At 40.2% G+C, this 14,191-nt stretch overlaps 3 protein-coding genes across 5 annotated transcripts in view; 1 reads left to right on the forward strand and 2 right to left on the reverse strand.

Annotated features, from left to right (window-relative positions):
* Nucleotides 1-658: 658 nt before the first annotated feature.
* Nucleotides 659-6,845, forward strand: smad9 (SMAD family member 9). 2 transcript variants are annotated; one of them, XM_072374623.1, is made up of 9 exons: nucleotides 659-772; nucleotides 1,648-1,718; nucleotides 2,509-3,057; nucleotides 4,033-4,248; nucleotides 4,507-4,767; nucleotides 4,871-4,981; nucleotides 5,102-5,323; nucleotides 5,895-6,151; nucleotides 6,313-6,845. In XM_072374623.1, exons 3-9 carry the CDS (start codon nucleotides 2,862-2,864, stop codon nucleotides 6,454-6,456), a joined length of 1,407 nt encoding a protein of 468 aa, XP_072230724.1. In that variant the 5' UTR covers nucleotides 659-772; nucleotides 1,648-1,718; nucleotides 2,509-2,861; the 3' UTR covers nucleotides 6,457-6,845. The 2 variants fall into 2 exon arrangements, with proteins under 2 accessions (XP_072230724.1, XP_072230723.1); XM_072374622.1 differs by lacking the exon at nucleotides 1,648-1,718.
* Nucleotides 6,846-7,369: 524 nt separating this feature from the next.
* On the reverse strand, nucleotides 7,370-9,149 carry rfxap (regulatory factor X-associated protein). The gene is made up of 3 exons (XM_072374624.1): nucleotides 8,464-9,149; nucleotides 8,216-8,326; nucleotides 7,370-7,686 (listed from the first exon to the last, which is right to left on the reverse strand). Exons 1-3 carry the CDS (start codon nucleotides 8,887-8,889, stop codon nucleotides 7,582-7,584), a joined length of 642 nt encoding a protein of 213 aa, XP_072230725.1. The 5' UTR covers nucleotides 8,890-9,149; the 3' UTR covers nucleotides 7,370-7,581.
* Nucleotides 9,150-12,081: 2,932 nt separating this feature from the next.
* dclk1a (doublecortin-like kinase 1a) overlaps nucleotides 12,082-14,191 on the reverse strand; it is a 47,023-nt gene continuing 44,913 nt past the window's right edge. For both annotated transcript variants that reach the window (XM_072375283.1, XM_072375284.1), the window contains 5 exons: nucleotides 13,884-13,980; nucleotides 13,696-13,776; nucleotides 13,495-13,608; nucleotides 13,211-13,284; nucleotides 12,082-12,234 (listed from right to left, as the gene is read on the reverse strand). In XM_072375283.1, the coding sequence (XP_072231384.1) occupies nucleotides 12,177-12,234; nucleotides 13,211-13,284; nucleotides 13,495-13,608; nucleotides 13,696-13,776; nucleotides 13,884-13,980 (424 nt within the window). In that variant the 3' untranslated portion in view covers nucleotides 12,082-12,176. The remainder of the gene's footprint in view (nucleotides 12,235-13,210; nucleotides 13,285-13,494; nucleotides 13,609-13,695; nucleotides 13,777-13,883; nucleotides 13,981-14,191) is intronic.

Here is a 14,191-nt window from a genome sequence, read left to right on the forward strand (position 1 = left end):
CTTGACAAATACACTTGTTCAAAAGGAAATTGGCTGTTTTTATTTTACTTATGTGGCTTGTCTGCTCTGTACCACTAAACTAGGCGGTGGATCATAGGCTACTTACTGAAAACCATTTTCTTTTGTACCGTAATTTTCAATTGAATGATAGAGCTACATTTAACAACATTCAATCTGTTTTCCGAGTTTGATAGGATATTGTTTCGACTGTAGTTATACACAAGCAGATTTTTTATAACAGATCTTATAGGCTTGTCGAAGATAATGCAAAGATAGCATGTGATATTAATAAGTTTCAGAACTATTGAAATGAGCAACGAAATACTGAATAGATGTGTAATGTTGAGCGCTTCAATGATTTGCAAATCATCACTTTATCTTTATATTTATATCTTATGCAAGACTTCCATTATCTAAATTACTAAACAAGTTCTTTACAAAAAAGGTATAATATGATGTGGGCTATACTGATGTAGTTAGTGGTACCAGCAATTTTCTCCTTCCCGCTTTAAAATCAGTGGGTTTTTAGTACCTTAGTTATGCTTTAATTGTGAAATAACCAGTTGGAGGCAAACTCGTATCAACGTTTTCTTTACACTTCAACGTGAACACGTACTCGCAGACACAATATATATACACGCTCACACACTATCAGATACACGCGCACACGCACGCACACACACCTTCATCGCCCGAGTGCCTGACCCACTACAGACTGGGAAGTCTCCACACTCACGCAGCCGTCTGCAGTGCACTTGTTGTCAGCTCAGAGGTGAGAAAACAAACCAGCAGCTTGTTGTATGTTTGCAGAAACTTTTCATTTATTATTTGCTGCATGTGTCATCTGTCGTTAGGGGTGTGCAGATCTGACAAATATCAAAAGACTGATGATGTTTTAAACAGTTGCGTAAGATGTTTTTACCTGTGGGCTGCTGTCGGGCAACTTTTCGGGATCAGTTATTGTGATAGATGTGATTGAGTGTAGTAAATTATGTGTATGTTAATATCATGCTATGATACCACCGCATTATTATCTTGCGCACATATACCAGAATAGTTAAAGTTATGTCTTTGCTACCTGTGTTTGGTTGACTTATCTCGTTTGATATCTTATGACACTTTGATTATAAGAATCTCAGTAGTGACTGTTGACGTTTCTGTTCACGTTTCACCATGAATGTGTGCTTATGTAAAGCTTGGTGCAAAACCCGGATTTTGTCTCTGTAAAAACGCTGTATGGAGGGATTGTAAAAGGAAGCTGGCGTGTTTACTTTTTTGGAAAGGGGTGTACTGGTGATAAAGCATTAGGTAATTAGCCTATCTGAGGCTGCAGACTGAGTGACGCCAGGCTTCATAAAGCAGCAGCAGCAGCGACGGACTGATGCCGCATTGAGCTTGTGCGCTTTTGCTGTCATTGTAAAACCCCAGCTGTCTGTTTCTCTACCAGATGCCAGTGCTGGTCACTTTTCTACCAACAAGCCCAGGGCGTGATGTAGATATTACCTGTGTTTATTTTAGCTACATCTTATTGGAGAGAGCAAAATTTAAGAGGAATGTGGATCTGGCAATGCCAAAAGCATGTGGGCATAGGAACTTCCAAGTCACCTTTTTAAGTCTGTATGCACATACATGGCAAATCTGCATCAGATGCATACAAATAAACAGATGTGGAGAAATGCAGAATGAGTAAAGGGAAGCCTGAATCTGTGAAGAAAAAGGTAATTACATGTAAAAGTATGTTGTTTTTTCTGTAAAATGACTCAGACATGATGTCTCAGAGCCTGAACCATATTACAAAGGAGGCAGTCAAAAACTTTCAGTTGCGTCTCAGACATGTCTTGTATAAATATTTGATCAAAAAAGTTTGATAAATTCATCGTTAAGACACTACTCTGGAGTCGATTATGGCATATCACATACTTTTGTGCTTTTATACCTCATTGCATGCACTTTTGTAATTTCCAGTACAATTCAGATGGACAGAGAGACACAAACACAAGGAGAGAACTCTCTGTGTGTCTCCCTCCCTGTCTCCCTCTCCCCCTCCTGCCCTGTGATGTGTTCTGGCCAGACAGTATGGCTCCTGGGCGTCAGTGGCATGATCATAGAAACAGAGGCCAGAAAGGACATTCCTCATTGTTGGTGAATCTAGAAATGAGCTTTGCCATCTTGGCCGGCTCTCTCTGAAACAGTTTTCTTAAGCATTTCATTTTCTCCAAGAAGAATAATAATATAGTTATTCAGTTTGGAGATCAGTCTGATGCAAGCACACTCTCTGTAACCCTGCTGATACAGACTCTTTATGATGGAAATCCACCTCTAATGCCCAGTTCATTAAATATGAGTATATGAGTATGTGCTGTTCGTTCTGACTGTACTCATGTCTCCAGGCCAACTTACCACCTCAATCACAAATAAACCCCAGCATCTCTTTGCTCCCTAACCTCCAGCTTTGCATCTGTTTTGGCTGAACTGTCAGTTAATACAGTCTCTTGTGTTTCTTGCCAGATGATTGAAACTTGACCTGGATTTCTGGCTGTGTAAGGAACAACCTTCCCTTCAGGAGACCCTTAATCCAGAGCTGTCAGATCTCTTTCGGTGCCAACACAGAGAGGGGATTTAGGGTTTGCACTGTGTTGGCTGTAGTCCAAACTTCTCCACTGAGGCTGCTCGGAAGTAACTGTGGAATAAAAAAACAGCCTTTGTTTACACAGACTCATCACCCTTTTATCTTTACCCTTTTTTCTTCCTCTGTGTCCTGGCTGCTCATTATTTGCATCTTCACTTCTGTCCTCAAGGGAGCTCTTATCCCATTAACTGGACCTATCAGTTCATCTCGCCACCCGTTTATCCATCTCAAAATGAACTCCTCTACCTCCATTACGTCCCTGTTCTCCTTCACCAGCCCGGCGGTGAAGCGCCTGCTTGGCTGGAAGCAAGGGGATGAGGAGGAGAAGTGGGCAGAAAAGGCTGTAGATTCACTTGTGAAGAAACTTAAGAAAAAGAAAGGTGCAATGGAGGAGCTGGAGAGAGCACTCAGCAGCCCTGGACAGCCGAGTGAGTATCGCAGTGTCAAATATAGAAGTTTAACCTGGGTCTTTAGCTGTCGTTCATAAGCCATAGATGGGGTCCCAAGATAATCCTGGCATGAGAAGATTTGCAGGATAAGGAAAGATGACCAAAAAAAAAGCAATGTTCTGACTTTTCTAATGTTTGCTTGAGTTTTTTACTGGCTATCGCATCAAAATGGCTATACTTCAGCATTTTACTAGAGTTTTCCATTTAATGCTACTTTATACTCCTCCAAATTTAAAATTTAAGACAGAAATATTGTTCTTTCTACTCCATTAGTTTGACAGTTTTAGTTACCAGATATTTAATTTGATTTATTCTTTTCACAATGAACAACATCACAACCTTTTAAAATTGTTTTTTTCCTCTGACTTCATACAAAAACAGTGTGTAGTTGGGGCCATATTTCAGATGTTTATGAGTTGTTAACAGCTTCATAAAGCACCATGGTGCATTAAGTAAATAATGCTGCGGCTCTTTCTCTCCATTTCTTATTGCACAACCCTGAAATGAAAACTAGCACAGGACAGACGTTTAAGCTCCTCTCTACTAGTTTTTTTTTTCCTCCTCTCACGTGGTTTCATTTTAGTGAATGCGCAAATGATCCGATGTGGAAAAGAAAAATCAAATATTGGAGAAAACATCCAAAAATTCTGATTTCTGTATTTGTGCATCTGAAATTTGTTTGTTTTGTTTTCTTTTAATCATCTTAAAATCTTCCAGATTTATTTGTACTGTTTGTCAGCTCACTATAAAGAAGTTCAAACCAGCAAACCACCTCAAGCACGAAAAACAATCTAAATCTATTCTCTTGAAGAACTTAGATTTCAATTAAGTGCACAAGAAATAGTAAAACTGTTAGCTGAAGTGGTTTTCATACTCAAGAGAAATAATAATAAAAAAAGAAAATCACAGTAATACACTTTCCTTAAGGTTATTAAGGTTATTTTAATCCTTCAGGTAAGTGTGTCACGATTCCGCGGTCGCTGGACGGGAGGCTGCAGGTGTCCCACAGGAAGGGTCTGCCCCATGTGATCTACTGCAGGGTGTGGCGCTGGCCTGACCTGCAATCCCACCACGAGCTCAAAGCCCTCGAGTGCTGCGAGTTCCCCTTTGGCTCTAAGCAGAAGGACATCTGCATCAACCCATATCACTACAGGCGTGTGGAGACTCCAGGTACAGACATTAGTGGAGAACATCTTCCAGATTTATCATAAAAACATGGTTGTTTTTTAATTTTGACAGCATAAAGCTTTTGTGAGTTTGTATATAGAAACAGGACATCTGATCTCATTGTGTTTCCAAGTCAAAAGCTCTTGCTGTAACCTGAGCTAACCTGAGCAGCATCTCGATCTCTCTTGTCTTTTATCAGCTCTGTCTGTACCTTCTGTCTTTTTTCTTTTTTTTCATTATCCTCCCTTCTTGTCTTTTTAGTGCTGCCACCTGTTCTGGTCCCACGCCACAGCGAGTTCAACCCTCAGCACAGTTTACTGGCAAAGTTCAGGAATGCCTCCCTGCACAACGAGCCTCTGATGCCCCAAAATGCCACCTACCCAGACTCCTTCCCTCCCCTGCCCTGTTCCTCCTTCCCCTCCTCCTCCCCTCCTTTATCACTCGCCCAGTCCCCCACCTCAAAAAGTTACCCCAATTCCCCGAACAGCTCTGCAGAACCTGGAAGTCCATATCACATCACAGGTAAGGAATCAAAAGTATTGCGCATACACGACAAACAGGTTCAACTTTTACCGTGGATCTAGTAGATTGTGACCCTGATGGCATCGATCATCTTTTCCCACAGCTGACACTCCTCCACCTCCGTATAGCATGATGGAGACAAGCCCTCAAGAAGATGTGAAGCCAAGCAGCGCCACAGAGACCACCAAACTCACGTTTTCTGCTCCACACAGAGGTAGTTTTGTATATGTTGAATTTTACATGAATTTTAAGTGTCTGTAAAAATAGAAATATGCTTATGAAGGACAACATGTTTTATCTGTAATGCACAGCTGTAAGGTAACCCTCTCTTTAGATTTAAGGCCTGTATGTTACGAGGAGCCTGAGTACTGGTGTTCCATAGCTTACTATGAGCTCAACAACAGGGTGGGAGAGACTTTCCACGCCTCAGCCCGCAGCGTCTTGGTAGACGGCTTCACGGACCCATCAAACAACAAGAACCGCTTCTGCCTGGGCCTGCTTTCCAACGTCAACCGCAATTCCACTATAGAGCACACACGCAGACACATAGGCAAAGGTAGGCTGCACAGCTCTTGTGGATAATTCCTATCAGAGGCCACACTTGTGTCTAACATCTTGCTGTCAACCAGCGAACAATTGGCAAGAGCCATTATTTTTTTAATTAATCCTCCTCTGTGCAAGTATTTGATTTTTTAAGCAATCAAAATAAAGGTTTTTAAATATATTTCACAAAAAAACATTGTTTTTTAAAATGTTAATTTCTGTTTTGTTGTTGCGTTGTCTCACATTCTAGTTTTTGCTGTGTGTTGTCTAATATTGTAGCATTTTTCATCCTTCGGTCACTGTACCTTTCACATACTGTAATATTGTTTCATTTGCAGCACAGTAAAAGTGGTTTATATGTGCTAGTCTTTATAGTCGTCATCAAATGAGAGTATTGGATTCTTTGTTTCGGTGCAATCTGTTGGTTTCCTTAGCTAGAATATTATTTTTTTAATTGGCTCTATATGAATTAATTGGATTATGGCTTGAATTGGACTATATTATTTAAGTGCCTTGAGATGACAATTGTTGTTATTTGGCGCTATATAAATAAAATTGAATTGAATTTGTTTCTTTGTTCTCAGGTCTACACCTGTACTATGTGGGCGGGGAGGTGTATGCAGAGTGTCTGAGTGACAGCAGCATTTTTGTTCAGAGCCGCAACTGTAATTTCCAGCATGGCTTTCACACCACCACAGTGTGTAAGATCCCCAGTGGCTGCAGCCTCAAGATCTTCAACAACCAGCTCTTTGCACAACTTCTCGCCCAGTCTGTCAACCATGGCTTTGAGGTCGTCTACGAGCTCACCAAGATGTGCACCATCCGGATGAGCTTTGTTAAGGTACTTTCTTTTAAATCATGTATGTGGCATATGGGGACAGACAGTCTGATAGTAATCTTCTTTTACGTGACATTTCTAACAAATCTTGTTATATACTTGGTTAGGTAGCACCCAAACTGTCAACAGACCAGGTGAGATTTATGGTTGTGTCCATTCCTCAGGGTTGGGGTGCTGAATATCACAGACAAGATGTGACCAGCACTCCCTGCTGGATTGAAGTGCACCTGCATGGGCCCCTGCAGTGGCTGGACAAGGTCCTCACACAGATGGGCTCACCACACAACCCCATCTCTTCGGTGTCATAACATGAACACATACACACACTTTTTAGTGTGTGATTGTTCTCTTCAGACAGGTAGTCGTAGATTCTGTATGTTTTGTTGTTTCCTCTCAATATCTTGTATAAAATGTCATGTTGGTGTACAGCTTTAACATTTCAGGGAACTGAAACATGTTCTTTAAGGCTTAGAAGTGGTTCTTGATTTCAGTATGATGAAGCATTTACTCTCATCGTTGTTTCCATTGGGCCACGTTATCTGAACAAAGACTAGAAAAATGGGATATATTTGCAGGTACTCATGTTATAGAAACATAAATACATTTGTATGTGCTATATCTCCATGTGTTGACCAATGTTTATTGTACTGGCTGCTTTTTACTTGTTCCATTAAAAATGTTTTTTTTTTCCCCTTTATTGTTATTTTCCAAGATGTTTTATTTAAAAACTTCAGCTTTTTAAATAAAAACAAAGAATAAAACTTACAACACACGAAACACAAAAACCTGGGAAATGTCTTATCAGGGGGAAAAAAAAAAACATCACTTCTCTTACTGCACTTTAGCATCATGTGGTACATGAAGGGTTCTTTTCTAAACATTCTAAACATTTTCTAAACATTCATAATTTACAGTTTGTGCCACAGTTCAAGTTGAACAGATTAAATATTATATTCAAAACCCGTCCTTGAAAGACAGTTGATTGTCACACGTCACAACATTTAAAGACAAATCACTAAATCACAGTGAGGAACAATGTATTCATCAACATATATCCATGTAATATATTCCAAGGCATGAGTATTTACTGCTAAATGCAAAAAGAAAAAAAACAGAATGGGACTTTACATATGCAACAAAACACAAATGAATTGTATGTGGGCAGAAAAGTTGTCTTGCACTTGGAAAAATAAATTAAAAACAATCACAAGACACCAAAAGTTTGTTGAAATCAACACCCTTTGATGGTTTTATTTGAATTCACCTGATATAGTCCACCAGCCTCACCGTGCCTTTAAATTGTCCCTTTATTCCTGTAACACACTTTCTTCCACATAGCTCACAGGCTGCAAAATATAATTCATACAGTGTATGGTTACTATTCTTTTATCCTCCTCTTCATCCCAAATACTGTCTTGCACTGATAGCCAACGTCAACAGCCCTGGAACTGCTGCTGTGTCTGGCTGCGGCTGTGTGTCGCCAGAAGCTGCTGCTGCTGTTGCAGGAAGCTGATCACCTCTGGACTCCTGAGCAGTGACTAGAGGAAACAGATATTCACATTTTAAAGGAAAATCGGAAAAATCATTCTGGTATAAAAGTAAAGAACATCTCAGTGAGCAAGTTGGTGATAATCAAACAACTGGTTGTGTTCAAGTCAGAGACTTCTTCAGCTCCGCTGTAGCAAAGAACGGTACAGATCATTAAAAAAAAAAAAAAAAAGAAAAACAATGAGAATGAACGTACCGGTGTAAAGAAAGGCAGTAAAATAAAATTCTGGATAAAGGAGAAAGGGGGAAACAAAGGCAGTGCCTTAAAGCTTGGGTTCACTGAATGGTTTGTAAATTCCATTCGCTACATACTGTCAGAAGGTATGAGATCACAAACCTAGGATATTCATTCATTTCCCCTCTATTTGATTGGATCAAACAAAAGCAAAAATAAAGTTTGTTGTTTTTTATTCATTTGACATTTTTTTCAAAATAATAAAGCAGAATGATCCTGTGGTGATTCTATAATTGTTTTAGTCAGGGTTTGTACTTCTGCATCAAACCCGCATCATGACATACCAATCTTTTCTGGTTGAGGACCTGCTCTATCAGGGAAGGTCTGGCTGGACGGTCCCCCATGGCCCCCAGGCGCTGCTTGTTCACAGACACGGGCCGCTCCTCTGAGTTGTCCTGGTCAGGTAAAAACAGAGATAAACCATTGTGGAACTTTGGTTTGAACTGTGACTCAATGAAGTCTGGAAAAGCTGGAAGACCATTCAAATCGATGCTTCCAAAAAAATAAAAGATGTAACGAAGCTTTGCCTTACATCAAGTTTCCCGGTGGACATGGCCTGATCACTCTTCTTCTTCTTGTATTTGTCTTTATACATCTTGTTGCGGTGTTTTTTACACATCCACGGTTTCCTCTGCTTGGCCACCTGCGTTGTCGTCTCCGTGCATCCGTCGTAGGTGCACTGCTTGGGGGCGTTGTCCACCTCCGAGGTCTCCTCGTCGTTGAGCTCCTCCGGGCTGGCGGCGCTGTCTCTGGGATCCGAAGTGTCCAGAACATCGCTCTCCTCGTCCGGATCATCCATGTCATAGGAGGAGACGTTGTTTTCTGGTTCGTGTGGAGTTATCACATTTCTACTGTCGACTACTCCGCTTTTACTCACATAGTACCTTTGTCCGTCTTTAGTGAGCAGCAGAGTCGAGTCTTTGTCTTTATTTGCTGATGAATTGTCCTCCTCGCTCATGACGGCAGCGCACAGAACAGTGAAGCTGCAGCTAGCTAGCAAGCTAACTACCCGTCCTTTGCAGTAACCTCACTTTAACTGTAGCTAACTCATACAGGAGTTATCTTACATTTCCCAAGCCAGTTTTCCGTAATAAAAGCGTAGCCTCTTTTTGAAGAACGAAATACTATGACTACAACATGATTTCAAAAAGCTATCTCATGATTTATGGTCCACCATAGTGACACTTCAATTGCTGTTAGACCCGGCTCACAAAGCATTTCCTCAACTATCTTCTTCGCTTATTGGTTTCGTGTTAGGGTGACCCCTGCAGGCCGTAACAGGAATGGCACGCCATTCAGAATGTGCAGATTTGATGGCAAGAAAGCATTTCACAAACTGACAGAATAAATTACGTAAATATATTTCCTAAATAGTGTTTCTAGAATACATGCACTTTGACCAAAATATCAACATATTTAATTGTGTGTCACAGAGGGGAGCCTTCTCTTCACACTCACTGTTCACAGCCCCTTACTTGTCATACACACAACAATCAGACTGTGTCACATTTTCTCTAACATTGTTTGTACTGAATTAGTGTATGATTTGGATCGTGTTACACTATCTTATACTTCTTCATGGTTATCGTATATGTCTCTTTTTGGTCTTTTAGCATCCTGTTACACTTTTTGAGCAAAGTTATTAGCTCTGTAATAGGTGGGAACTCTGAAACATGCAAACATGTCACACCCTATTTCCCTGATTTATTAGATATTACCCGCTCACCTCTGAAATTGACTTGAATCATGAGCTGTTTTTCCGGTCCATTTTTCTAATCATGCTGTGGTAAAACCAAAACAAATTTCTATTATTCAGTCTGAGCAATAAATTCCACTCTGTCATCCCACCTGCATGCAGAGCACTTGCCCTGTCGAGCACAGAAAATTGCGAATCCTACATCTCTTGCCTCTTGGGATTCATAAAAACACATTGAGTACCCCTCTAGTGAAGTGCCTCCCAGCAGATAACAGCTAAAAATAGCAAAAGAGTGCATTCGTGGGATAATAGTGTTTATTTAATCAGAGAAAACAATATAAACCTGCATGTCAAAACTGTAAACACATTAAAACTCTTAAAAAAAAGACACCAACAATTTGATTTTGAAACATGTTTTAATTATTTCTATTGTCATTGATAGACCATCGTTAAACAGAGGTACAGGTATTAGTATTTAGAACGGACTGTAATGTGGTGGTGCAGCTGTGAGAGCACTTTGGTAAACCATTTGTGCTAGAGTGTAAATTTCAACAGCACAACAAATTCATACGGATCTGTGGCACATTACTGTGCATGTGCGCTGATAAGAATAAATACAGAAATCTAGACAAGTGCAACAACCGCAGTGGAATCTGCAAAAATGAATAAATAAATAAAACTGGAGCTGCTCTGTATTTCTCTCGCTTGTCAGACCTCCCATCAGATACTGGAAATCACAGTACTGGTTGATTTTACTCAAGCACTGGCATGATTTCCCATGTCTAACATGAAACAATGAAGCTGATCTCTTCTTCTTCTCTAGATTTGACTGTGTAGATTCATCCAGATGGAATTACATCTGGATCCAAATGGTCCTTTTCAGCTAACAGCTTTTCTCATTTCAAGCTAATGCTCCCCACTGGATTATTACCTTGTTTTCTAAACTGACTGTTACACAAGACTCATTTAGTTTTGTATGACTCTTTTTTTTTCTCGTTTTTTTCCCCTCTACAATTCTCATAGACATACTACTAGTAAAGAAATATACTGTATTGTGAACTATCAAAATAAATAAAATAGTTATTTACATAACATATAAACAATACTTCATCACTAAACAGTTTTGTTTTATAAGAATAGGCTACTGTATGTCTGTCATGCTTTCATCAGGATAAATGAAGCCATGAATGAGGTTGTACAGAGCTTAAACAAATCCTCCTCCATCCTTTTAACTCTACTGCTTTACGCGAGTGCTGCTGGTTTTCTGACATCCATACTGTCGTTCTTTCTGTCCCATTGGACTGCACAAAGAAAGCAGTACCTTTTGTGCAAATACGCAGCCCTCATTATTTGTCATGTGTACACATCTAAAACATACAAAACCGTGAACTGGAACTTTCTTTACTGCTGGAATATGTTGAGTTATACCTGTATTGTTGATATAAATGAGGATCAATGAGTGCATTGAGAAAGAAGGTGTCAAGTTTGCTACAAGCATCCGAATGCTGCTGAATTGTGTGTATTGAGATGTTATGAACTTGCAGATGACAATGTAACAAGTTGCAATAAAATGCACCATTATTGTCTTTGTAGCAGTCTGTTTAAAGTGTACACTGTAACACTGTAATCCAACGTTACGGGAAGGCAACGTCAGTACTGTGTGGAGCACAGAGTCACAGCATAAGTGTTGTTTTTAATACTGTTTTCATCATATTTTGCAAGAACTCGTTTTTTTTCTACTTCCTGTAGCTCTGATTTTACAAAATTAGATTGTTTATCAAGTCTACTACAGCCTACTTACACACGTCTGAGTTCTACTTCAACACAATTTTTCCATTATTTTCAATTCACCAAGCTCTTAGTCAACAAAAGAAGAAAAAAAGTATCTTCTATGAAAAAGGGAGATACATATAAAAAATGCAGTAAATAAAGAATGAATAAATAAGGTTCAATAAAACATGAACATTGGTCCATATTCTCATATTGCCTTGTTCCACCATGTTTGGCCCGGATCATCACTGAAAGGTAAACTGTCCTGTTGCCCTTTCTTGCTCCTTGAGCTCTGCAACATGTGCTCAGATGAGAGAACGTTAAAAAGAAATAAAAGCCTTGCACCTCACTCCACATTTTTCTTCCTCCTCAGGATCCTTGTTTCTTGTGGCCTCTTTAGTCTTTCTCCCAACCTCTCCCATCCTTTTTTGCTCTTCCACCCATTCATCGATCTGTCCTCCAGGTTCGGAAAGATGGATTCAGGGGATTTCAAAATTATCTTCGATTTTTTTTTTTCTCCAAAGTTTTCTTCTCCTCCTCCCCTCTGTCTCCTCTCTAGAAAGGTGAGTTGGGGGAAGAGATGGTGCTGACTGAGCTGATGGAGATGTCGTCGGAGTCCGATGGGGGGCTGGAGTCTGGGGAGAGGTCAGAGCATGTGTTGGGGGTCAGAGAGGAAGGGGCCGTGGGCAGGCCAGGGAGGCAACAGGGTGGCTCAGCCCGGTGTGTGTTTCTTGTTATTTCTGTTTTCACAGTCTGAATCATCTGCAGAGGTGCTGGCTTCACATCCGGGTGGCATCTTCGTCTGAGAACCTGCCCCTCCTTATCAAGAGGGGTGGCCTGGTTGAGGGAAGCACAGAAGGAGATTATGATTAGATCATTTGACTAGCACAAGGAGTTGTCCAATATGGAGTTTAAGTTACTTATTGCTATTTGACTCGTTCATAAGGAGAATTAGTCAGTAAATAATAAAATTAAATAGTCATTTCATCAAGATATTTTATAACAACTAATTCTTTCTTACTTACTTTAGTCTTTACCTACTGCAAAATCTCATTAAAAATTTGGTATTTTGGAGCTCTATATGGTCTTGTTTGCAAATAGAAAGCTGCAGAAAACTAATTGGCATGTCAAAATCTGTTATTAATTTATTTAAGTCTGTTAATAATTCCCCTTATCACTGGCATCACTACTATCTATGAATCTAAAGATCCTCCATAAGTCAGTGGAAATGTCACATTATAGTAGCTGGCCAATGGCAGCTGAATAGCAAGTCCTGGTAATGCAGGAGGCAGCAGGGATGTAAGCTTCACATCAAGTTAGACAAATGAGGAAATGAATAAAATCACAGCAATTCAAAGAGACAAGCAATGGTAGAGGATTATTTCTTTGTAAAGGCACAAAGAAATTGTGATCAACAACTGATCATCAACAGCAGTTTGTTTACTTTATCATCAAAGATGTAGCTTTGTAGGAGCTGAATTGACTTACATTGCCATATACACATATTGAGAAAACAACAAGACATTTATAAACAGTAAGACAACATAGAACAATCCATGGCAAGAGACGGATGACAACAGTGCAGGTATTAAATCTGTAAAACAAGGGAGGAATGAAAGGAAAAAATAAAAAAAAACGTGCACAGAAATCAAAAGACACAGCCACAACAGCACAGAGGCAGCAGCAGTTAGCAGGGCAGCACCCAGGGTAGGTGAGTGGTGGTGGGGGGATTAATTTCAGAGACACCATTCTAGCTTGTTTTGATTTCTCGCTGTTTGTGACCTTATTGTGTCTCCATGGAAACCTAGCATACCTTATCCAGTACATGGCGGGGTGCTGGTAGAAATCCAACGACCCAGATCTCTGCATAGAAAAGCTGTCATCCAGCTGAACACAAAGAGAAACCAGTACAATCAATCCAGACACCAGTTCATGTGGAAACACAAACTTCACTCTGAAAGTTATACCTGTCTCAAGAGACAAACGGAAAAGAAAGCTGCAGAAAACTTTGGAGCTCTGTGGAAACCAGTTTAACTTTCTGTAATTGCTGTCAGACCAGCTGGTTTATGTGCACTTTAGTTTAGAATGGTAACTTACAGAAATGACTGACACTCCTGCAGTAGTGTCATTGACCCTCGGACTGGTATTGAAGTGCTTCTTTATCTTCCCTGCTACTGACAGCTGGTGCTCATTCTCACACAATCCTTCGTCCTGCATTGAGCAAGGGAGAAGTCAGTGGAAAATGATGCAACTACATAAAAGTCTTGCACTTCACAAATTTGATGACACTGTACTCACAGTGACCCAGGGGTGCTCCAGCACCTGGAGGGCAGTGTATCTCTGATCCACCTCCACCTCCAGCATAGATCGAATCAGTTCCTGCAGCAACAAGTGGGCAGTGGTGAGTTTGGCTCACTATGTGTAAAGCACATCAGTCTGTTCACAATATGCACACAGAGTTGACCCATGCACCCGTGAATATTCACCATGGCTGTCTCTGACACGTTGTCCCAGTATGGCAGAGGAAATTCTAGCTGGCCCATTAGTATCTGATCAAAAAGCGCTTCTTGATCATCACTGCTCCTGCAAATGTTTCCACATCAAAGAGTCTTTATTAAAAAAATGAAGGTCCAGTGTGTATGATGTATTAACATCTTGTGGCAATAATTCCAGATTGCAACCAAGTGAATATAACATATTTACATGCAAACTGCAGTGGCTTTCACTTGTAATAAGATGTTGGTATTTAGATACAAAGTGATTATTGTAAGGAAATGAAAACAGGAAACATTTT

This window comes from Leuresthes tenuis, unplaced genomic scaffold (genome assembly GCF_036924035.1).
Source record: "Leuresthes tenuis unplaced genomic scaffold, fLeuTen1.0.hap1 SCAF_21, whole genome shotgun sequence".
Lineage (NCBI taxonomy): Eukaryota > Metazoa > Chordata > Actinopteri > Atheriniformes > Atherinopsidae > Leuresthes > Leuresthes tenuis.